This window comes from Hyposmocoma kahamanoa, unplaced genomic scaffold (assembly GCF_003589595.1).
Source record: "Hyposmocoma kahamanoa isolate Upper Pololo Valley unplaced genomic scaffold, ASM358959v1 262, whole genome shotgun sequence".
Taxonomy (NCBI): Eukaryota; Metazoa; Arthropoda; class Insecta; order Lepidoptera; family Cosmopterigidae; genus Hyposmocoma; species Hyposmocoma kahamanoa.
The window spans coordinates 717,973-743,444 of NW_020653765.1; the positions used below are offsets into that span (position 1 = coordinate 717,973).

Here is a 25,472-nt window from a genome sequence, read left to right on the forward strand (position 1 = left end):
ATATGTTATCCCATTTGTTCTTTCCACAACAGGCATTATTCCTAATCATCTTCTCCATAAATCATTAGGGTGTAAAGAAAGCCTCTACATAACCCGGCAAAAAGCTGCAATTTTAAATACCTACATGCCACATCGTCAGAAAGTTCATGCAGATGGAAGAGGACGAAGTAGGATCTTATTACGCACCCACCACATACTCGTAGATACACGCCATACTGCATTTACGTACTTGACTTAGGTCCGTAAATGTGGTTCAAACCAGCTAAAAAGCAGAAGACTAAAGTAAATAATAACAATAATAACGCACACACTCAACATAGCCCCGCACTAGGGAAACCCTGTGTCACGGGTGCCATGGACACACACATAGACAACCACAAATTACACCCAAACTCACTAGAGAAATAAATGTGGGCCATATACATATTCTCCCCGCCTGGGAATCGAACCCAGGACCTCTGCATGGTAACCGTTCGGCCACGGAGGCAGTGATATTGATGTTCATATTTGCATTTTTAACGGAACAAATTAAAATTAGGTCATAAAAATTGGTAACGAGGGCAGAAATAAAATTTCTCAGCCATTAGTGCTAATTTCGGGTTTACCCCGTGAGTAAAAATAAAATAAACATAATATTTTTGTTTACTTTTTAATATACTTTTGGGTTTTGGCACAATTTTTAAATAATGTGTCCTGGTTTATACTAGATATTACAACGTAAACTACCCCTACTTATACATTTGAAATATTTTCGAATGCTAAGTGATGATTTGTAGTAATAATATCAACAAATTAAGTAAATCTCAATGAAAAATAAAGAGGGCTGATTTTTCAAAATGTCACATCTGACAGTGGAACTTATTCAAATGCATTAAGCTCTATTTTATCGGTTATCAATTTCTAAAAAACATTATATACGATAAAGTACATACAAATTATCTGTTACTGTCACCATGGAGTGAATCTGAATTGTATATAATCTTTGAGGCGGAAGAAAAAATAGCTTAATTTTGACGGTACCTATACCTTTTTTCCCTACTTTTAATTAGTAAAATGATATCTACGGATGCTACATCTATTATTTACGGTAACCTAACACAAACTCAAATTTATTTTTTCCGAAATAACGTTTGTTCGAATTTTCATTACCCCGAAAACCGAATTGTAACGAAACCGTTGTTCTTTCAGGATATTATGTTGGATGTTTGTCGCAAAGACACGATTAGGTTCGATTAGGTTAGATTAAGTTAGGTTTAAAAGAATAAACATTTTCCTCTCAAAATTATTGAAAATTCGAGCAAACTTTTTTCTGGAAAATGTAATTTCGGACTTCTGATAGGTAACCATTATTTTCATTTTATTTAATTGCTTTATAATAAGTATTTCTTTTCAAAAATAAAAACCAAAATATTTAAAAATTATTACTGACATTTTCAATTCATGGCTACGTAACCTTTCTTCATATTGAAGTACATCGATTTTAACAGTTTTGTCTCAGAATCGTATGTCGATTTTCAAGAAAACTATTTTCTACAAGTAACGGAAATTGTTATCAAAATTTTTTTTTTCAACTAGGAGCATTACAGAATCAGCCCTCATTAATGGAAAAAATATAAAACTCTAACAACATTTTGTAATATTCTCAATATTTATAAGTACACAAAAGTAAGTCTTACTTGCATTATTATAGCTTCTGTACTTTTTACTATGGCAAGGAAAAAAAAACAAAATAGAAAATTGTATCCGACCGAGATCTATGCGTCATAATTAAAAAAAAAGACAGAATTAAGTATTTAAATAACCACAACTAACGTTACATCAAAAATATCGCATTATTTACAGGAATTCAACATAAAAATAAATAATTTAACGACACTGTCTAAATCCTTACACATTTACTAAGGATGATACACATTACTTAATATTATTAAACATTAATAATCCACGTAGACATTAATTTACTCTTATTCTAACGCTACATTTCAAGTCAAATGTTACTGGCATACAATACAACTTACAAGAGAGAAAGAAAAAACTAAAACAAAACAAATATAATTAGAAAAATAAATAACAAAATTAAAAAATGGCAATTAATGTCAAACAACCACGATTTTTCGATACTAAGAAATATTCTATACAATTTCTATTTACTTATTATTTATAAGACGAGATTATATGCTTGTACCGACTAAAGTATCCTTCTCTGATTATCTTTCTAAACTTGAAACTAATTCATCAAATATAGAACTTCACTGCTGTCCCATTACTTTTTCTTTTATTAATAAAATAAGTGTGCATTTAACCTCCTTCTCACCTGACGATAAGGTCGACGATAGAGCATGCATACCTATAAAATGCCTATTCACTCTCTGCAGTATCTTTTTATGTTAAAGTTACCTTTAGATCCTCTAATAGCGGTCATAGTATTTGCTTTGACAGCAATGCCCGGGCCACCAGAATTCTCTACAATTCTGCAACAACGTAAAGGGAGTTGCCTTTTTTCAAAGGACAGCATTATTTTATATTCTTCAAATTAGTTTGCATTCATAAAAGTGATCTTCAGATTTGATACTAATGTATAGCTGAGCTTAAATATTATTTTTCTACTTATATAAATTGCACAATTTGATACCGCGAACAACTAGGTTTTAATGTAAATTTCCACATTTATTACATCGATGGATATATTTTTTTTTATTTGTAAAAAAGTTATGTGTAGCTAGATTACAAATTGACGGACTGTCAATTGACCATGGTTGATATTTGTTTACAAAATGATTTACATTACTGGTATATGTTAATGTCGATTCTTCTTGAAACTATTTTGGAATAAATTACAACATGATTAAATTCATTATTTAATTGAATCAATTACAACGAATTACAGTCACTGCTTGAAATTGTTGCTTGATAGGCATTATGGAAATATGTTACAATATCACCATAAACAACACCTTGTTTTTTTTTCAGTGATGCCCACTGAATAAACTGCTTTTTATTTATCGATAATCGTCCGACATTTTGTTATCAGACATTCTGAAAATACGCTGGCAAACAAAGAGTATATTCCTAACGAAATCAACCAACCAATGTCAATTTATATTTAGTTTTAGACAATAGAATCGACATTTCTTATTATGCGTTTGTTACAAATTTAATGTCACTGATTATTTCTTTACACAGAGTAGGTATATTTTTAAAAAGACTGGCTTAATAAGTGAACCAGCTAATAGACAAAATTATTTCTATTACAAATCTCTACTATAGTCTATGAGTATTTATTTATTACAATAATTATGCATTAGGTATATAGATATCACTGGATTTTAACAAAACAGTTCACGTGTTCAAAACACTTAAATTTTCAAGCATTTCGCTTCAAATTTTTGGTTTGATACATTTTTAGTAGCTTACAATTAAAGGAGCATCTACAAAATACACTAAAGGTCAAAACACAGTTACCAGCATCCATCAGCAAAGACTTCAATGCGACCATGATTATTATTTAGAATCGAGGTGCTGATGTGTGATCCATAATGTGGTTTGACCCTTAAACTTCGTACTAACATTTACACATGGCCACACAAGTTTTAAATATTTAAAGTGCCTTAATTTTAACTCTAATCTCCAAACCTTATACATAAGACATTAGCCCAGACTACACTTGTTCATATTACCTATTTATCTACAAAAAGGGAATTGTACTTATTTACATTAAAAAATACCAGATACAACTAGTAAAATCCAGTTTTAAATAATAATATTATGACGTAATAGCCTATTTTATATACACTTTTCTAATTTTCTACTTGGTTTAATACACTTTTGGCACTATTGTTTTTTGCTTATTCGAAGAAGATAATGTGCCAAAACTACTTTAAAACATTTATTAGATAGGGATTTTGGGGTAAAAAGGCGTCTATGGGATAATATCATCTTCTGGCAAATTTGATAAATTTTATTATATTCACAGAAATCTAAATAAATAGGCTCAGATTTCTGTGATTACATATTTACTTAGTACATTTTGTCTTTCAGAAAAACAGTGTAGTAAAGCCCATTCTGGGCAAGCTTTCTTGTGTATTGAAGAAGATAAAATTGCCCTATAGATTTCTAAGTCCCGTTCAACTACAATGTTGAGACATTGGAATCCAATCACAAATTGGATAAGATTTAAAAGTTCTTATTAGAGTCCATTTCTAGGATTTCTTAAATCACTAATGGAATAATCTCGTTCTCATAACAATTCAGTATTTAGAGATCCGATTACGACACTGGTTTTCGTAATAATTGTTACAAATCGTACAGCCGATGAAGCAATACTTGTACGAATTATTGTTCATTTAACATTGCACCTCATAACGTATATAATGTACGCACTAGTACAAATAAACAAAAAAAAATGTTTATCAGAATAAGCAAAGGAAAACTTAACTTTTCAACCTCCAATACTTAATCTAAGTCTTTGAGAATTCAAAAGGTTCTAGTTGCTTCTAGAACTTTACCAAGGGTGGTGGGAAGGGGGAATAGAGAGGGGCGCGGCGTGCGGGTAGGGCCAGCCGCGCGCCGACCCTCAATCGGTCTCTCGAGGCGACAGTGGAGGAGAGAAAGCGGGGTTGCCGTAATTTCCACCATTAGGGGGTGGCGAAGAGTTCGAGGGTCCAGGGGATGATAGAGAAGGGAGAAATCCGAGCTCACTGCTTCCATCTCGGCACCATAACTGCCTCATCTCTTGTCGGCGCGAACGCATCAGGTTTTTGTATTCCGATATCCGCATCTTCTTACCGTCTACTATGCACGTCCGTTTCGGTCTTGGCCGGTACCTGGAATTGTTACAAGATATTGCGTTAAGTCTCGTTTTATCTCTTACTCAGTACCCTGCATTCGCAAAAGGTTGTTTTCGTAATCGGTACTCCGCAAAATTGTAATCTAAATAAGCAGATAACATCAAATCCTGAAAAATGTCCTTTATAAAGTAGGTACAACATACCTACATTATAATAAAGGCATTCTATGAGCCTTTACACACGGCGTATTTTATAAGCGCCGTAACCGCGCGTAATCTGCACGTACCGCAGACGCGCTATAATGAATCGCGTAACATCGCGTTACAAGCAAGAAGCTCATATAGAATTTCATTTAGTTGCTTTATTTAAAAAATTAACTGACATTAATAAACAAAACTAAAATTAAAACTAGTTTGTTATCATTATTAATACGGTGCTTAGTTAAGCATACCGTCTAGCACGGTTTGCTAGAAGGCGTCGGTTCGAATCCGGCCGGATCGAAGGAATTTTTTCTAAATGTTCTATCTTTCTATTAATAATTATAACAAACTAGTGGAATAATTGAATATCAATTCAATACAAATTTAAAATTAGAACTGTCTCTTATCAAAATGCGCGATACATACGCGCGTTTACAGCGCGTCTACGGCGCGTATACGCGCAGATGATGCGCGTTTACGGCGCGTATATTAAAGGCTTTGCATATTAAAGGTGTGTTTTATATGGAGTATCGTCGGCACTCAGTTCTGAAACTTGGTGAGAAGTGAGATCCCTTTTTTGTTCTAAATTACCTGTAATCAGGATGTTTCTCCATGTGCAATTTAGAGAGACGTGACTGCTCTTCATAATACGGTTGTTTTTCAGCATTTGACATGGATTTCCATCTAGCCCCGAGAATCTTCGATATATTCGAATTATGCATATCAGGGCATGCTTTGAGAATCTTACGGCGCTCATCTTTGGCCCAAACCATGAATGCGTTCATTGGTCTCTTGATGTGCGGCTTTCCGGCTTCATCGCGTTTTGTCTGACGGACCATCTTCATCTTGTCCGAGTCTTCTTGTGGTGACTGGCTCCATGATGAGGCTGTGAACAGGAGGAACAGTGTTTTAAAGGACTATTGGCGGTTAAGTGGCTAGGGTAAGATTTAATCATTAATAGCGGTAGCGTAGTTTTATAAATGTCAATGTTGTGTTTTATAGTCGTATATGTGAACTTGGTTATGCGTAGATAGGTATATTGAGAACTAGGGGTTTTGTGCACGTTTTTTACAGCCAAAGGGTAAAGTCGTGCTCTAGGGTAGGTAATTATTTTAAAATCACAATAACATCGTTATGGTAATTGCCCCATTAGTTAAACAATTTGGCTCTGATTAAACCCTGTCCAGTTTAAAGCAAATTTACTTCAAAAGTACGCGGTAAAAGTTTATATTATTAATAAATATTATAATTTATACAAAACTAATCTGACATAAAATGCAGCCGTAAATTTATATCAGATTTCGGTGGTTCAGAGCATTTCTAATGTGGACATAAAAACTGTGAGGCATTTTAGAAATGTTAATATCCCGTCACTTAAAAGAATGTGAGAACTCTATCGAATTTTCGGAAGTCGTTCTAAGCCGTATCGTAAATTGTTACTGCGGAGCTATAAAGCAAACTTAAATTCGGACATTAAGAATGAATGGCCTTCTAGTATTCGGAATAGTGAAGTTGATACTTAGAGCAAAAATAAGAAAATTTGAATTATTTTTTGGCTTAACTACTTAAGTTATTTGTCATATAATAGGACAAAACAGGAAATCTACTACAATTGTATTGTTTCATCATTCAGCCGGTGTAGATTCTGTTCCTCATAAACCCTAGCTTTTGACCTCTTCAAAGGTGCTCAGATAGAAATATGCATATTCCAGGATTTTATATTACTTTTTTTACGACATCAAGTGACGGGATGAACAAGTCGTGCGCCTGGTGGTAAGCGACACGCCAAGCCATGACAGCAGAGCTGTAAATTGCAAAGATCTGAGGGGTACTACGGGTCACGCGCCACATTGACACAAAGTTGATAAAAAAAAGTCCCATATGCCTGTAATTTCACTAGCACTATTACGTGCCTACCCTTCAAAACCGGCACGCAATAATTAACATGCTCCTTGGCAGCAATAATAGGCCTTTGGTGGCAATACTTCCCTAGACAATACTATAAATCTACTTAACTTAACAATATGTATCTAGGTACATTTTTATTATGCACAATAGAATACAGAAAAATACGTAGTTACGTAGGTACATATTTTCAGTTTTTCAGTAATGTAATTTCTATAGAAAATTTGGTCTAAAACTGATTAGTAGATAACTTATTGATGGGATAACCTTATTTGTGAAGGTCATAGAGGCAGAAAATGTTTTTATAGCGTTGAATTCATTAGAAAATATAGTTAAAAAGCCTTAAGATCCGTGTTGATATCTCGGAATGTGACATGGAAATCTTATTAACACTTTTCACGAAGAGTTATTAATACTAAATAAGTAGAATTTTATATACGTCTTGTGAATTATAACTTTTCTATTGCCCGTCTGCCTAATCTAAATGACATCGTCGGTTGAGGTAGTGGCCAAGCGTACCGCTATTTTATATAAAAAAGAAACATATTTTCCTTATTTGTGTTAGTGAGGAGATAATGACTTTTGTTGTGAACTAAATTGTTACAAAATATATTAGTAATTTAAATAAAATATTATATCGCGTGAACACATTAATTCAATCCCAAATGAAACCGACTTACGCAACCAAAACGACTAAAATTGAGTGTTTGAACGTACCCCCTCAAAACATGTAGGTCAAGCAACATCCGCTGTATGCCTGACGGATTCGCGAGCAAGTGTCCGCACAATTAATAAGCGTACGCACGGAAACATCCACAAGATGGCATTCCTCGAATTAATTTGACACGCTGTTAGATAATTTATAACATCCTACGTAGGTTGATTCGCGCGCGATATGCGGTTTCAGAACGCACGGACTATTCTCAACTAAAATCGTTTCATTTCTTCAAGAACCTATTTTTTGTAAAGATAAAATCGCAATGGCTTTAGTTGTTTAATTCGGGTACGATCTATACGATCTAAGGCTCTAAGTGGCACTGCAATTGCATGGACAGGCTTGTCGCTTAACACCTACATGACTTATTCGTCGCGTCACTGGGTATCACAAAAAAATCCAGAATGATAGATAGATTTATCAATTGCCGACTAACGCGATGTTCCAATCAAGCATTTTGTGAAAGCGATTATAAGAAAGTACAGATATAAATAAATGCATTTAATAAAATCTCACTATGGCGGCTTAATATAATTTTATTAGCATCTCACAAGACACGGCTCCTCGAAAAGTCTGTTTTATAGCCCATTACTATAACGTTAAGTATGTCGATTAAATATGAATAAATTATTAGCAATAAAATAATGATGAGTTAATTAATTATATTTTGAAAACGTTCGCCGTTAAGGCTAATTTGCTTACAATGTGATCTTGGTCTTAGGTTACCTGATTGGGTATTTTATTTTTAAACAATTTTTATCTACTTCTATTTTAAAATGCGACGAAACCAATATTTTCTGCTATTAGAAGCCCGCTTTAAAGAAAGAAACAGGATTCCGCATATTCTTTATTGTCTTTAAATAAAGCTATAATAAACAATCTAATATGGATAATATTCGAGTATGCTTTGTGGTGTGAGACTCGTTAGTGAATAAAGGTTTTAAAATTAAATTCGATATTACAGAAAACACTTGTCCACACAATGATACTATAAGGCAGGCGAGTTCGTGAACGGAAGTTTGCGTCTCCAGCGCCATCTATTTCGCGTTTCATGCAATTCTCTTGTTTTAGAGGAAACTAAACGACAGCCGAGATTTTGTAACCATTTTGGTTTGGGACATCGCCAAGTATTTAAAGTAGCACTTATTCATGTTATTCGATGGTATATTAATGCCTATAAGATGTGGTGTAAAACTGTACTTTATTACACGATATTAAATTGGAATTAGCAGTTTCCTTTGATTACGCTCGTAGTTTACTAGTTTTGTCGAGTCGTTTAATGTAGTAGTTTAATTACTTTCATAGACAAGATTAGTAATAAATACTTAATAGGTAATAAATGTTTAACATAAAAATGCTGTCATTTTTCCTAACAAAATTTTGTACTCGATAAAGCTTTTAATAACAAAAGAGAGATTATACAAACTCTACATCAAAGTAAAAAAGACTATATTCAATTTTGAATCCAGTTCGGCATAATGAACTCACCTGTCCGAGCACTAAATTAAAAAAAAAATCTCTTTTGCCGCCGACAATGGTCCCAAAACGTCAGGAATGTCATCAAGACAGCCCGAGATGCAATAAAACTGGAGACGTAAACAAATAAGCGTAATCTTGAATAAAAAAGTGACACCGTTGATGACTGTCCAAGTGGAGACAAATTTATCATCAAATGCATTTCTTTTAGTGTAAAGTTCACACAACTTCACACGCAATCCTATCTAATTATATTTCAACATTAAACATATAATAAAACATACAATAGTATGGTTCTGATCGGTGCTGATGCGTGCTTATAAGAGGAGTCACCATCTTTAGGTTCATTTTCACGTTCCATGTTAAGGTGTCTCGTTAAGCTGTCCTCAGCAGCTCTATTTTAGAGGGAGACGAAAAGCTTTTAAAATTATCTTGTGCGAATGTCGAACAAAATGAAAAACCGCGACTTTTTAAACTTATTTAAACTTATTTACAATTTTAACCTAAATTTATGGTGGGCCACACGGTGTTAAAATTCTTTGTTGAAAATTCTCTACATTACTTATGTAGATAAGTAAAAAATGCTGTTTAAAGTGAGATTTTGTACATTACAGTGACATTTTTCGAAAAAAATTGTTATGTATACTGTGATCAGTAAAAAAAGGCCGATCCGATAAAAATAGTAACAACTATTTTTATCTTTTTTCCTAAGTGGTTAAGGCATAAAGTTAACGCGAGGGAAAAGAAGATTTTTTTTTAATTTCATTTCTTTAAACAATATTTTCTCGGTCTTATGTTTCTTTCACAAGCGTTTTTTCAGCTAACGGCGGCAGTACAGTTTAACGGCTTAACGAGCAATTACGTCAACACATAAAATTATAAAGCACGTTGTAACCAAAACTCTCAAGGCTCCAAAATGTTCCCCCAGAGCTATGTCCTCCAAGCAAATTCTTCATCAATGATCATAATGTGGTAAAACAAAAATAAATCCGAAAACTGGTCTAGAGATTTACCGAGCCGCCCAGCGATGGTTATCTTTCGTAATTAATTCTTGCGCTTAACATTTACCTATCTCTCAATTTTGTGGCTTGGATGCGGAGATTTTATCCACTGACCGTGATGCGGACATTCACTGTTGTTTGAACTTCATATGAGATTCTGTCATTCTAAAACTTGATTTGAAGTTAAAAAAAGTAAGCACTCCTAAATGAAAACATTTTGCATTCTTAGCTACTAAATACATTAAACTTTAAAATCATGGGTAGGTACATTAACGTATTCTGTAGCAAAAAACATATTTTAGAAGTTCTAGAAGAGTTCGTTTTCTTCTTATAACAATTGTGCTGTCATTTGAACAGTCGATTTTTATTGTAGCCAGAGACAAGCTCCTTTATCTACATTTTTGTGTATATAACCGTGACATCTTCATGAATAGGACATACAGGAAGGCAAGTTCGATTCATCGTTGATATCATATAGACTCAACAGTAATGATTGGGCTCTAGAGAGATTCCAATAATTTATAGAAAAAAGCACACTACAGACTTTGGACAGCCTTATCATAAGTAGTATAGAGTCGAATCAAAATTTTAATTTTAAAGGCAGAAGTGCTCTTGTCTGTTTATACATGGCTGTGTTTGTTATTCGAGCGATTCTCCTATTTTTTAGACTTTTGACTGCCTTATCAAAAATGGTATAGAGTTGCATTTAAATCTTAATCATCTTTTAAGAAGACGTGTTGATGTTCGTCCATACACAATCATGTTCTTCGAGCGACATCGGTCTGTATCACCACAATAATAACAATTCTGTGTTCATTGATTCTCCGACAGAGTGGTTCAAACCGGCCTATGGCTTTTTTAGCTCTTATGTTCTGCGTATTACGATTCATTTTAAACTATATATCTACTTTCAACTAGGTGTGCACTTTATTTAACTCAAGTGATTTACACTTGACAAACTTGTAGGGGTTGTTTGCTCTTTGTAAATTAATTTTGTACATTTTTATAATTTACAATATATCATCTTCAAATATCATAAATCGAGGTCTGGATTGGTAGTCACCGGCCAGTGCTATCATGGATTTTTGTCATCCAAGTAAACAGCTGTATGAATGCCTTTAGTTGTATTAAACTCTACTACTTATAGTATTTCAAAAGAGATCATATTTTTTAATGAAAAGTGCAGCTTGTCAATCTTGTAGTTATTTAAAAGTACAATGTTCCACCACCTTAGTGCTGTGTCGTCAGCTCATTAACTTATTTCATGGTAAATAACGACGTTTCCTCAATACTCAAATTTAATATTTTGCAAAGTTATGTCTAAATGGAACTTGTTTATTGCCGTGGTTTTGTCTTTCTCGACATCGTTTAAATGTGCCAACCGCACCTAATGCTACATTCTCTTCACACACGTGAATGGCGAAGGAAAAGCTTTTGAGGTACTAAGAGTTCACGCAGATCTTGCTATGTTCAGTGGTTGGAATGCCTAGATTAGAGTTGAACCCAATTTGAAAGTATGGAAAGACGAAATTTTGACTTGACACGTCTGAAAAGGTAATTCCTATTTCAGAATGTAGTTACTTTTTATAATATTTGCAAAGCGACCTTATCTATATTTGTAAAGGGACGTGATCATAAGACCTGTGAAGGGTTGTTTGATAAAACAAATGCACGTGGTTTAGTTTCGAAAAAATAGTTTCATTTCCGAATGCGAAAACTTAAGGACTTGAAACTTTTTACAATTTTTCCATAATGGCCGAATGGTTATCACGCTGGTCTGCCATGCAGAAGTCCCAATTTCGATTCTCGGGCCGGGAGAAATATTTGTGTGGCCTACAGTTATTAAATTTTCTCTCGTGAGTTTTAATTAGTGGATGTCTATGTGATATCGTTCTATATATTTGACTGGAATATAAATGATAATAATTATTAACAAACAAACGCAATTTTAGATAGTTATTAACAAAATATAATATTTAGCAAACACGTATTAATTAAATATGAAGTAATTAGACGTGTAGGCGACCGATGCGCTTGCAACACGGACACGGTACGTTTCTACATTTCAACGTTTCCACGTTGAACCACATTTATCAGTGTTCTTGTCTGTTTTAAATATTTCGTAACATTGCTATTGGGCCAACGTAACGACCTATGGCATCTTAACTCCTTTAATAAACATGTCACCATTGTTGCTAAGAAGAATGTTTTTTGTTTCCTCTTTTCCACAGACGTGTATTCTGTGCTCTTTTCAAAAGTATACTTACTATCTACAGCCGCTAGGGTAGTGTCAACGGAAAATGGGCTTTGTTACCACGCCTCGTGTATGAACATGTAAAACTCTGGTATGTTGAAAGAGGGCAGCTAACAAATTTCTATAATTGGCAGTTCACAATCTCTAATAGAATAAGCGGAAATAAAACGACTGTCAATTTGTTTAACGGTGTACAAACTAGTAAAAATTGTTCACCTGATGTGAATTAGTTACTGTAGTAGTATAATGGAAGAACGGTTGCTTCTCAATTGCGAGAGTGACGGTTCCTACGGTATGTACGGTATGTACCTACTATTAAGACTATTAGGCAGTTGATGAAACTTTGAAGAAGGTTTGCAATTCCTGGAAAACGTGTAAAGTCCCAATTTGGATTGGGTCTAAACGTGGCGGAATTTGGGACTTATACTCAACCTCTTGGTATTGTTAATGATTGTTCTGAGTAAAGAAATAAATTTCTCACAGATAATTGAAAACCAAAAGCACATAGAAATATTCGTAAGGTCTGTTGGTTCGTTCCGTGGCTTAATTGGAAGAGCAATTGACACGGATTGCCTGATGGTGCTGGTTCGAATCCAGCCGAATCGAATGAGTTTTACCATGTGTTTGATATTTGTTATTTATAATTATAACAACCTAGTGTTCACAAAAAAGAATTGAATATCTAAAACATCGCGACATTCGATAAACTCAAAAATAATGGTAACAACGATGGGAATGTACCTAGTAATGTTTAAATATATCTCATAGGTGAATTTTATGGAACAGGTAACCTTGATGCTTTATGTTCCAAATACCGGCGAATAAGATAATAAATGATTTGATTGGACAGCCGTCCTATTATATTTTGGGATCTCTTACGCGCGAGTGACGCTTGACAACGTCATCCACTGATTCACCTATGAGAGAGTGACTAAACTAGATGTAATGTTTTGTAATAAACTACCGTTATTGTAATATTTCGTAGCTAATGTATGAATGTGGAGGGATAGAGATTTATGGGGAAAGGAAGGCCAAATAAAAAATGGATGAATTGTGAGAAAGATGACATGGGTAAGAAAGGTGTGAGTATGGAAATGATGGCTGATAGGTGAGAGTGGAAGAAAAATGCATGTTATACCCCACCTATATAAGAGAGAAATACAAATATTTCTCCCGGCCCGAGAATCGAACCCGAGACCTCTGCGTGGCAAACCAGCATTTCAACCGTTCGTCCACGGAGACAGTTACCTATATAATATTTTTTTTTCAAATCAATCAAATAGTTAAAAAGAAAGAATAATCAAACAAATCAACGTATTGGGCTCATCAGTCGTGACTATTGGAGTACCTGTAAAGGGCCCGAAACGTTGGTTTAACATACGCGATTTAGATCAGAAAAAATGGTTTAATTTCCATTTTGTTACAATCGAATCAAAGGTAACACTTTAAATCAAATATAAATTATGGTGACAAATAATTCTGACTTATACCATTTGGAATTACGGATCTTAAGGAAATGTGTCAGAATACCGGAGTCAATTGTTTTTCTCATCGTTTGTAGTAGATGAGTCAGATTCACGAGAATCGCGAGTTTGCATTGTGTTAGATAAATTGCCTTATTGACTCATTTGTAGAAAAAAAAAATCCGTATGTGCAGAAAACCGTTTTATGTTAATGAATCGATATTATTATAAATAATGCTAAAAAGCGGGCTGTATAGTTTATACAAACTGATTTTTTTTGTTAATGTGTGATGGCTATACTAATGATGTAGGTAAGGTTGAATTTTCAACACCAATTTTACTTTATATCGTCGTCTTAGAGTGAATACCTTGTACGTGATTTCTATGTAATTTTTCACGATGAATATAAAAATGTGGTGTAAAATGTAGTAAACGCAATAATGTTTCTAGTTAGCATTTTAACTAGTTCAGTTTCGCCTCTTTCAGATAGATACTATATTACTTTAATAATATATTTAATCAATAAGTTTATAATTATGTTGTTCTCCAACAAAAATCAATGAAAACAAACTATGTGAAAACGCGTTTTCACTCTAAGGTGACGATGTGTGGTGCTGGTACCTGAGTTCACACTATGATAAGCCATTCAGACATTTCAATCAGTGTAACTGCTTACATTTTTCTGACTAGAAACAACATTAATGTTGACAAAACTTTTATATTATTGTCCATACTTCGTAGGTACTATTATAACTACTTATTTGTGCATAGTAAGTTTCATGTATAATCACAAAGAGTAATTGAACTATATCTTTTTCTTAGTGGTTTTAAATAATATTTTTATTGAAATACTCACTGTTACAAGCAGCACTAAAGTCATCTTCTTTAGGCATGCTGTAATTCCCACTTTCCTCAATGGAAGGGTAGGGGACAAATCGTGGCAGCATAAGCGAAGATTGCGCGGGAGAAGGAGATCGTTGCTTGCTCAGGTTGAGGGGAGTATCTGGGTCGGGGGGTGGGGGGCTGCGTGCGCTTGCTGTCAGCTGGGCGAGTTGCGCAGTCGCCGGCCAAGGAGAGGACACCTGTAAGAAAAGTAATTGGTATAAATATTAAGAACTACCGTAAAGTACTGGGCCGCTTGGAGAAATTTTCATAAATTTCTCACAAGTGGTGCTGACGGCAAAAAACTAATACAAGAATCTGCAACGAACATAATATAAAGAAATTTGTAAGATCTCCGTACTTGGTCTGTAGCTCAGTCGGTAAGAGCGGTGGCCCCGGTGTGGCAACAGACTGGTTCAGATACATCGAAAGAATTTCTGTTTGTGTTGTTCGATTTTTGTATCAATAATAATAACTAACTGGTATAAAAGTCTACATTGTATAAAGGCTACCGGCAGTGACGCCTACGCTGGCTGACTTTGAAATTAAACCTTTATTTCCGACAACTCGTCCATTATCTAAATTAACCTTCTTAGTCAAGATCAAAAATTTATAGAGAATAAACGTAGATTTACTCGTAAGTAAATAAATCAATTTATAAGATACAAGATTGCATTATAAATTTACTGTTGTGTAAACGAATCAACATTTTCATTTTATGAGTAATATGTGAAACGTTGGTTATAAACCAAGGGACATATGCTCACATCATCATGTATCCTAGAAAGTGTATATTCATTATTGCCTTGAAAGAGTCCAAGTTGTTTTAACGAGGAATAGATCAGCAAGCCGTGATCGCCTAATGGTTTGACCTACCGTCTCTCAAGCAGAGCCTGTGGGTTCGAATCCAGATTCGCACCTCTGAGTTTCTTAGAGTTTTTTTTGTGAAATTTAATTTCAAATTGATCATGAACTTTTCGGTGAAGAAAACATCATCATCATCATCAGCCCGCATTAGGCCAGCAAAGTGGCGGATTGTGGCCTAAATCCTCGTCTGCGAGAAGATCCGTGGCCAGCGGTGTGACGTATAATTCGGTTGATGACTTCAAAATAAGGGTGAGACCCCAGTCTTGTTCCCCAAAGACTGACATAAGAATATCAACTTATGTAACCATTTCATCACAAATTGAGCGGAAATTGCATCAAACTATTGGAAGTAGGTAACATCAGTAAAAATCTAATGGTTTAAACTTAACCGTAAGACGAACTAATCAACATTTTACATAACATCCTTTCTAGTTCTTCTGAACAACTTTCTTTTTTCAACTATGCATTATTTTAAGATCACGCTAGGTTTTTGACAGGACTTCAACGACCTAAACATAACGTAATATTCTTCTAACGAAGAAAGCGCCTTAAAACTTATCTTTAATACTGATGACAAAAATATTAATATAACGCGCCAGATAATTCTTTTTGAATTACTTGTACTATAGAACAATGGAATGACCGGTAACTATGCAGAATGCTACTATTTGTCCTACCGGGGAAGGAAGCCAGGACCCACAGTGTTAATTGTAGGTAAACTGAGGTCGTCTTCGCTTTCATAATTAATAAACAATTTGCACTTTATAAAATAAAGGTGTTAATGAAACAGTCAAACGGTTCACTTGATGGAAAATTGTAACGGGATATGTACGAAATGTGCAGTAGAGCTCCTTGTGAAAGAGTTGTCCAGGGTAGTACTGCCACCTTACCTATTTCTGCCGCCAAGCGGTAACGTTAGCATTACTGCGTTCCGGTTTTGAAGGGTAAGGTTGCTAGTGAAATTACAGGCATATGGGACTTGTCAACTTGTGTCTCAGAATGACGTGACGTGGCAGTGCCTCAGATCTTTGTGATTTAAAGTTTTGAGTGGCACTACAACTGTTATGAATAGGTGTGTCGCTTACCACCAGGTGCAGGTCGTGGTATGGACGACAATCCTTTTCTGTACGTCTGGCGCACTCTGAGAAATCCTTGCACCACGATGACAAAGCATTATCTACCTATATTATAAGTGTATGCCATCGATACGATAAGAAGGACATGCCTGAAATCAGTAGTAGCTACTTTGATGGGATAGGCATATACCGAAAATCTTCCACCAGAAAACTTGAATTTTTAATTTGAGCTTCAATTTTTATCTACTTAACGCCAAATCTATATGTTGTAGCGGCATCTATATTATGTGCAATATTTTAGCTTTTCTATGTGATACGAATATATACGCATTGAATGGATAATACTGTGACGGTGCGACCTCCTTCCATCGTCATTCCGCCTTTTATCATGTTTTTTCCGGTTCCTGGCCACTTGTTTTAAAATTTTGAATTGTTCCTTAAATTCCGTTGCCCGTCATCTCACTTTGTTTTCGTTACGTCGTCACTCTCTGCTCAATCGCTGCAGTGCTGCTCGTCTAATTTTGATCCTTTTACCAGTTCCAAACCGAAATCATGTGCCAATTTTAATATCTATCTAACCTAGTAATATTGTACAACTCGACCCTTTCGCTATAAGTTTGTCTCACGTTTAAGTAGGGAGTGTTTTGTGGCGTTGTACCTGTTTTTTATATCCTATCCTTCCTTTTTTTCTTTCGACTTTACTTACGAAATAAATTATGTGGACCGGAGTATTCTATTTTATTGCCGTGATCCTGTTCACGGCACATTAACGGTTTACAACTTCTTCAATACTTCCATATGAAATCCTAGAATTATTGTATTGTAGTTTATTCTATATTTTGGACGTGTATCATATAGCTACTACGGTAGTGCATTTAGAGCAAGAGTTTTTCAATTGTAATTAAAAATATAACTATTTTATTCTGATTTTTGGTCTTCTATATTTAATCATTCAGGGATTTCGAGATATATGCAGAGTTTAGGTATATACATACCGCCTGTTCAGTAGACGGTCTCGGGTTCAAATCCGGGCTTGCACCTCTGAGTTTTTCGGAATTTAAGTGCGAAATTTAATTTGAAATTTACCGTGAGCTTTTCGGCGAAGGAAAACATTCCCTAATGTACTCATTAGGGGATGTTTTCCTTCACTTCACTGCAGGTTTACTAACCTGCACACATCTGCAAAAGAAATTTAATGATGCGTGGATGTGGGCCCGTGTGGGAACTACTACCCAAACTCTCTCTTTGCGGTAGGAAGCAGTGGTAATAATTAGCCAATATATTCACATAGGCCAATTATTACTTATGATTTGTATTAATTACTTTATTTTGCAAAGCTAACGTATCCTATTCTAAACTATATAATTTATTTTATGAAATCATCAGATAACAAATAGATAAAATCTATTTAATATCTTGGCGTGGTAGGCCCATATCATAAAACTTTATTAAGTCGAATTTTTGACAATGATTATTCTTTCTTATTTCTGTTCATATAAACACTGTCATTTATTGTACATTGCTACAAACTAATCAATGCTTTTAAAAAAAATATTCGACATATGTTTTTTCACAAACTAAAAGCGGCGCAATCGACTGCAGTAGTAACTTGGTTTCTCTATACACAGGATGTTACCTAACGTTTGAATGGACATCTAATCTAATGTTGGTAAATCAATTTCTTTATTACATCTTCTTTTTTTTAGGTCAATAGACTGGAAAGTCTTGTTTTAAACTAATTAACGTTTAAACGTGTGGAGATGAGCAATTTCTCTTTTTAAATTTATGTGTATTATCACATTAAGTTACTTTATAAAATGATTGCAGCGTGATATGTAATTTACTCGTGGTAGATTGCAATTTCTACTTTTTAATTTGATATTTTTTTTAATTTGACTGAAAGTTGCTCAAAAATTTTTACTAAATACTTGCAACAATCCAAGTTAATATTATGCGAAAGTAGCACTGATTGTTACGTTTTCACGCCTAAACCACTGGATCAAATTTGGTTAATTTTGGTGTAGAGATAGATGGGACCTAGGATAAGTACTTAGGCTACTTTTTGTCACAAAAATAAATCTAAAAGGGAGTGAAAGTTTGTATGGGGAACCAATCATTTCTCAAGTAAGGGATCTAATAATTAATATTTATGCCTTTTGTATCTACAATGTTTCTACGTTTCTGATCAGTTACTCTTCAAGTTAAAAAAGGAAGTCGCGGGCACCAGCTAATCATATATACATATATGGGTCTTCATATACCTATACATATATATATACACACATATATATACCTATATAGCACTTTATGTTTTGAACTGTAGGTGATGCGATCTCGTTCTATCGTTTAGTTATATCCGTATAATAAAAAAGGTAGATATACGACGACGACATACGAGTACTAGTGGAGAATGTACACGCTTTGGAGCTAAATAAAGCATGTCACCCATCGGCGGTATATGGCATAGCAAGGGATTCTACGGCATTTCTACATGCAAGCGAACACCGACGGCATTATAGGTACCGCGATATCCTTAGGCATGCCGAAGTATATCGTCACGACATCGTGCTCGAGCCTAGCCTCTCTTCAGATTAGTCGTAACGTTGCAAGAATAGAAAGCTGCTGATCTTGCTGAAGAACAAAAGATAACCATATTCCAAGAAGAAGATTTTGGATGAATAATTTTCGGAGACATACCGAAACACTCCGAAGGCAGTCGAATTATCCCGAAGGCTGCCAGCTCGGTATCCCTAAGCTGGTAAGCTTTGTTTTTGTAGCTATGACTATTGTAACCAAAATTTCAACTATAATGTTATAATTTAAGGTATGTTACTATTCGTCACCTAAAAATTCCTTGCCGTGCTGTCCGGCCAGTGGGTGTCGAGCCTTAGAGACGTCTTGAAAGTAGCGACAAAAATGTCATATACGATAGTTAATGGTGCGATGTAACTAAATACTCACATTCTGCGGCGTCTGCGGTGGTTGTGGCCGCATCTGCTCAAGCAAGGGTAGCAGTGCCAGCGGAGGGCCAGGGTACAACCCATGCTGTCCTCGCCGCACCAGCTCCTGCCGTCGTAGTTGCTCCTGTTGCAGTCTTTGCAGCTCCAATTCTGCCGTTACGTTGCCAATGTTCTGCAACAATAGAGATAGAGTTTGTTCTTAAAATATTTATATACACTTATAGAAAAATTGGAGTATGTGGTAATTAATTTCGTGTACATTGAAAATTAAACTATTTTATTCGGATTTTAAATTAACGAATGTTCGTTTTTACTTTTCGAATAAATCGATGTTTCGGGCTCTTTATAGGTCCGGTGGTCACTGGGCTGACTCGGCTGTTTAAAAAAAAAACAAAGGTACGCATTTCGAAATCTGGAAAATATAGTTTCATTTCCAATTTTATCTCAGGGTATTTGATACAACAAAAGAAAGATGAAAGAGAAAAATATCTAATCTATCTAAAAAATATCACAAATTTTAAAAGAAATATACAGAGAAGACAATGATAGCAGTTGATAATTTAAAGCCAGCTTTGCCGACAGGAGTCGATAAAATGCAACACAAGTTTAGCTTTCAGTTGCAAAGGGATGCAAACGTTGTGTACAAACACGACGAACGACACTGTCAAACCATTTGTACAATAGTACCTAATGGAATGGTTCGACTTAATAACTTTATTAATATATCTAAAAGTATTATGGAGCATTTAGATGTTTTAATAACTGTAGACCATAAAAAATAAGATTAACAGTTCAACAAACACAAGGAAAGTCGAACGTTGACGTCAATGGAAAGCGTCATCAACATTTTTACAATCATATAAATTCAACATCTTACAAACGAATCAAATCGAAATTATAATAACGATGACACGATTAATGAATTTCATTCATCGGTCTATAAATCATTAAGTTGGCAAATGGGAACTAAAGCGTTCATGGTAGATGCTGTCATTAAATAGCATTCAAATCATTAACTTAAGCTTTTATTGTAGGTTACTGAATTAATTCAGACTTGTTTGAGCAATAGCCCACAGCTGTCTGTTGAATATCACATAGCAGTCCACTAAATAAGTCTAAACGACATTTGAGGAATATTCTCGATCGATTTAAACATTATTATCAAGATATTTGGAAGATTTTTTCAATCAGTGCTTAAATAAATAAAAATCAAATATAAGTCCATTCGAAAAAATTCTAAAGGAGTCTTAATTGAATCCGTGCCGCCGAATTCACTGAGTTCACGTTTTTCATACAACAGTTACGAGCTATTTAACAAAATAACAAGTGTAGGTAAACGGCGAAATGAAATGAAAACAGAAAGAACGCTGCCACTATAACCGGTCCACAAATTGCGGTACTTTCAACAATAACTCTTAACAAGAGATGCTTTCTGCGCGAAATTAGTTCCTCACAATATATTACCACATTTAAACTCCATTCACGACAAAGAATAAACTAAAACGTGAGCACAAGTCAACAAGGAGGACGTTCACTAAATCTCCAGCCAGCCATAAAGCAAATTCCAAAAAAAAAGAAACCCGATTAATTGCCAAGGAGTCGTGACGAATTCCTCTATATACATTTTATCGGCTCTTTATTTAGATCGCATTGAATTGTTAATGGTTGTAGGGAGTAAGACATTATAAAGTGATGAAATTGAACGACGATTCACGTTTCCGGACGACTTAAAACGTTTCATGCAAATATGAAGGAAGATTTCAAATTTAAAAAGTATCGTGCAAATGTGCATATTTGTGCTTCTGACAGTGCGATACATTTTAAGTCAAAAATGTTCGTCGAAGATAAAAGCGAAGCGCTAATGGAAGACAAAAGCGAATGCATAAATAAACATGACATAATCGCAGAAATAAAAAGAGCGTGCGGTGCGGCGGTAATAGGTCCTGCCGATACGAGCGCCACTGTAATCGACCAAGTTTTTCCATCGGCCTGACAAATTGCCGTCATAACCGAACGGATTAAACTTTTTATTAAAAACAACAAACTGAGCATAATGTATGGGCGTAATCGGCAAGGGACAGATGTTCCCGAATAACGTACGCGATTTATCTAATGTAAAAAGACTTTTATTTAATAGCTCTGCGGATATGTCCTAGCAATTGGCGCTTATATTTTACAGCCGACCGTCGTTTTGGCATTTCAACCGCATTTTGATAGCATTATTAATGTTAAAGATGATATAAAAATGTGATTTTTGATAAAGGACGCCAGCTGTGGTGTAACAGATTATTTGTTCTTGCACAGGTGGGTTCTCCCTCGCAAATATATCATAGATATGAAAGAATACACGTGGATGTACAAGAAACATACAAGATGAAGTGTTGTAATTAGATAGAGGTAGACAAAGAAAGCTTTGCCAATAGAAACAGTTAGGCGTGATTTGGCGACGTCATTGCAGGACGTACGCTCACCGATGTCCGATCAATAAAGATGGCTGCCGATATAAATAGTCAGAGAAAACATGCACCTCCTGTTGTCGAGATCTTAGATATAAAACGGTAATACGTACAAAGAAAGATGAAGCAGTAATCCCGGAGATTACAAAATCTCAAGATGAATAAATCATAATTAAGCTATTGTCACGGAAGAAACACATGAGATTATAGATAGAGATGAAAGCATCACTAAGGGAGACATCAAAAATATATTAAACCCCCAGAATGTGTAGTAGGAACTGACAAAGAGATCAGAAGTGACGACCGGACATGCCGTGACATAATTTATACAGTGGAGCCGATATCAAAATAGTGTAATCCCACTTATTTAGAGTGGTGACGCAAACGATTTTCATCTTTATGAAGAAAGGCACTGAGATTAAAGTGTGCAGTTTTTTTAGGCTATATTAAGACTATTGTAACGTGATCTCTGACAGAATTAGTGAATGTTGTAACGTGATCTCTTGACAGAATTATTGCCTATTTTGGATGACATAAAAATTTGGCAATTTGCGAAGTTAACCAATATACATAAGTTCAAGTAATTTTATCAAGATAATTTCTTTTCGCAACTTTTTCGCAAGTAATAAAAGGACGTATCTATAACCTGAAGAAAAAATTTGGTGAATAAATTGGAAATTTTTCTACTGGTCAATCTACAAGAAACTGTAACAAACATATGCTATTATAATATAGATTGACAATATCGATTATAAGAGAATTAGGATTAATAATTTACTGATTTCCTAATGCTTTTGAATGTGCTGTTATGTCACCTTAACATGTTACTTCTACTCACTTTGATTTAATTGTCAGAGATCAAATTATAGTAGACATTATATAGTTGAAAATATACTGAAACTCGTATAATGAAACCGACGTCACATTGACGTAAGAGATGCAAGATCTTGGGTGAAATCATAATATTTACTGTCACTGGGACGACATGTTCTCATTTCCAGATAGATTATTCTAGTGAAGGAATTTAGGTTTTCGTGACATAGATTTAAATTCGTCAATTTAGATATGTTGTTTTAATTATTATTTTGTAATAGGGTTGTAGGGATTAATAGTATTTTAAGATTAAAATTGATTTAATGCGAACAATTCTTCGTTTTGATTTTATTTTATAATAATTTTAGATAAAGAACAGAATCAAAATTGACGGTTATGGTAGAGCTCAGTTTAGAAAGCATATTGGTTACAAGTAACTACTATATTACAGCACATCCATACCTATACCAATCGTTCTTTTACCAATATAAAAGATATTTTTGTCCATTAGAATCTATAAATTTGCTGGTACTGTCCCACTTAAATAGAGGAGAGAGCTTAACGCATGTTGCTAATGAAAAAATATCTAATAGAATTTCGCTATATTTTTAAATTCTGAAATAACTCGTTACTATTTCATTAAGCACCTTATAGACTGTGTTTTTTGTTCCCCTAAATACTATACACAACTCATGTTATTTACAAAGCGTGGTTAAGAGAAAATAACAGCAAACACACTGCGCTAGTAATTGGCAATGGCATCGACTGCATTCACACTGTTATCCGCTTACATTTGATATGGAGTTGCGTGCAGAAGTAATGCAGTTCATGTGATTACAATTTAAATTTAAACAAATTAAATTGCAAAATTTAAAGTTTGCAGTTAAAAAAGTGACAATTTGTATATCTTAATGCGTTGTTGACCGCACAAAAGAAGATAACCATTCAAATTATATTATTAAAACTTTGCAGTTGTTCTACAGGGAATAAAAAACAAAAAATGTCAATTTTAAAATTTTATTAATAAATTAAAATTTGCATAATGCGGTGCAAAGGGCTCAAAGAGCCGTAGTGTTGTTGGAAAGGGATTTACGGACGCGATGATATATCAAAATGAATCACTAATGTAGAATCCTTGGACAGGGAGTGTAGTTGAGACTTCATTGTGTTGTTTTTTTGTAAGCATAATTATTTTTATGAAATATCAGCAATTGTCTTTTGCACCACCTTCAAGAAAGGGAACTATTTCTTTAGTTGCAAAAAGAACATATGTATTGAAGTGACATGTTATTTAAAGTATAGTTGTAGAAAAGTATAATGGAAAGAAAGGTAGATGCAGAGATCTCGTCTTTGTCTTTACACCACCAGCACGTCCACCTTATTTTATGGCTCAAAACGTTTGCCTATTCAATAGATTGAAATTGCATTCGTTTTTGATCCGATATTTAACTGTATGCAACAGTAATATATGTTCAAATACTTTCATATATGGTCAAATACTTTCAAATTTTGTATCAGCATATAGAGTCGTAATTGTGACATCACCACCTTATTAATTGGAAATGAAATATACTTTCCGGAACTTGAAGAATTCTCAAAAAAATTAAAAAATCAAATTCCTTGGTTATCACACTAAGGAAATAAGACAAATCTGCCGCATGTCAAGCGAGCTGTGTACAAAACACTACGGAGCATGGCCAGTAGCGGCGTTAAGTAGCGAAGAATAGAGAAAGGAAGGAGAAGAAAGGAAGTATAATATTATCTTGTATTATTATACTAGTCTATAAGTGTTGTCTTGTTTTTGTATTAGACCTTCATAATACAGGCCACCGCGTCGACAATTAAAAAAAAATGCATAGGTTTATTGTAGAATTAATTTTTGTAATCCGTATCGACCCTATTCCATTTCTTGCCTTACATTTAACAGCGTTTTAATATCGACAACAGATTGCACAATAACGCGGAGAATTAATTATTATTTATTACATACGCTGAGTTTGCAATAATAATTTGATTCGACTTGATGCAAATGATACGATCGAGTCACAATCATTTTATGACACGACTCGTGGTAATGTAAACTTGTAATAAGCATTTTTTTTAAGATATCAAAGGACGAGACGAACAAAACGTGCGCTTAATGGTAAACAACACTCCTACTCATAACACGATTGCAGTGCTACTCAGAGCTTTAAATTACAAAGATCGGAGGTGCACTGGCCACTGCGCTCGTCACCCTGAATCATATGTTGACAAGTCCCATGTGCCTGTAACTTCACCAGCACCCTTACCTTTCAAAATCGGAATGTAGTAATGTGAGCATTACTGCTTGGCGGCAGAAAAGGGTTAGGTGGCCGCACTTCCCTAAACCAACTATTTCACAAGGAGCTCTACTGCTATTTAAACTAAAGTTATATATCGGATTAAGCAATAAAATTATAAGCATTTTGTTGAACATGAGTAATATTAGATATTTACAATAATAATGTGGCTGAAAATTAAACAACAGCCAGGGTACAGAGAACAGTATTTTTATATAAGTAACCATTAATTTATAACTACTAATTATTTTATTGTTACATGTAGAAAATCTATTTTTGAGCTGTAATATAAAGAA

General features: G+C 34.5%; 1 protein-coding gene across 3 annotated transcripts in view; it reads right to left on the reverse strand.

Annotated features, from left to right (window-relative positions):
- Positions 1-2,775: 2,775 nt before the first annotated feature.
- Positions 2,776-25,472, reverse strand: part of LOC113228892 (transcription factor SOX-6) — a 468,781-nt gene continuing 446,084 nt past the window's right edge. For 2 of the 3 annotated variants that reach the window (XM_026462323.1, XM_026462324.1), the window contains exons 4-7: positions 19,588-19,758; positions 14,658-14,883; positions 5,579-5,873; positions 4,574-4,823 (exon numbers count right to left, since the gene is read on the reverse strand). In XM_026462323.1, the coding sequence (XP_026318108.1) occupies positions 4,574-4,823; positions 5,579-5,873; positions 14,658-14,883; positions 19,588-19,758 (942 nt within the window). Of the gene's footprint in view, positions 4,824-5,578; positions 5,874-14,657; positions 14,884-19,587; positions 19,759-25,472 lie in introns of all 3 variants that reach the window. The other variant, XM_026462325.1, reaches the window with a different exon arrangement.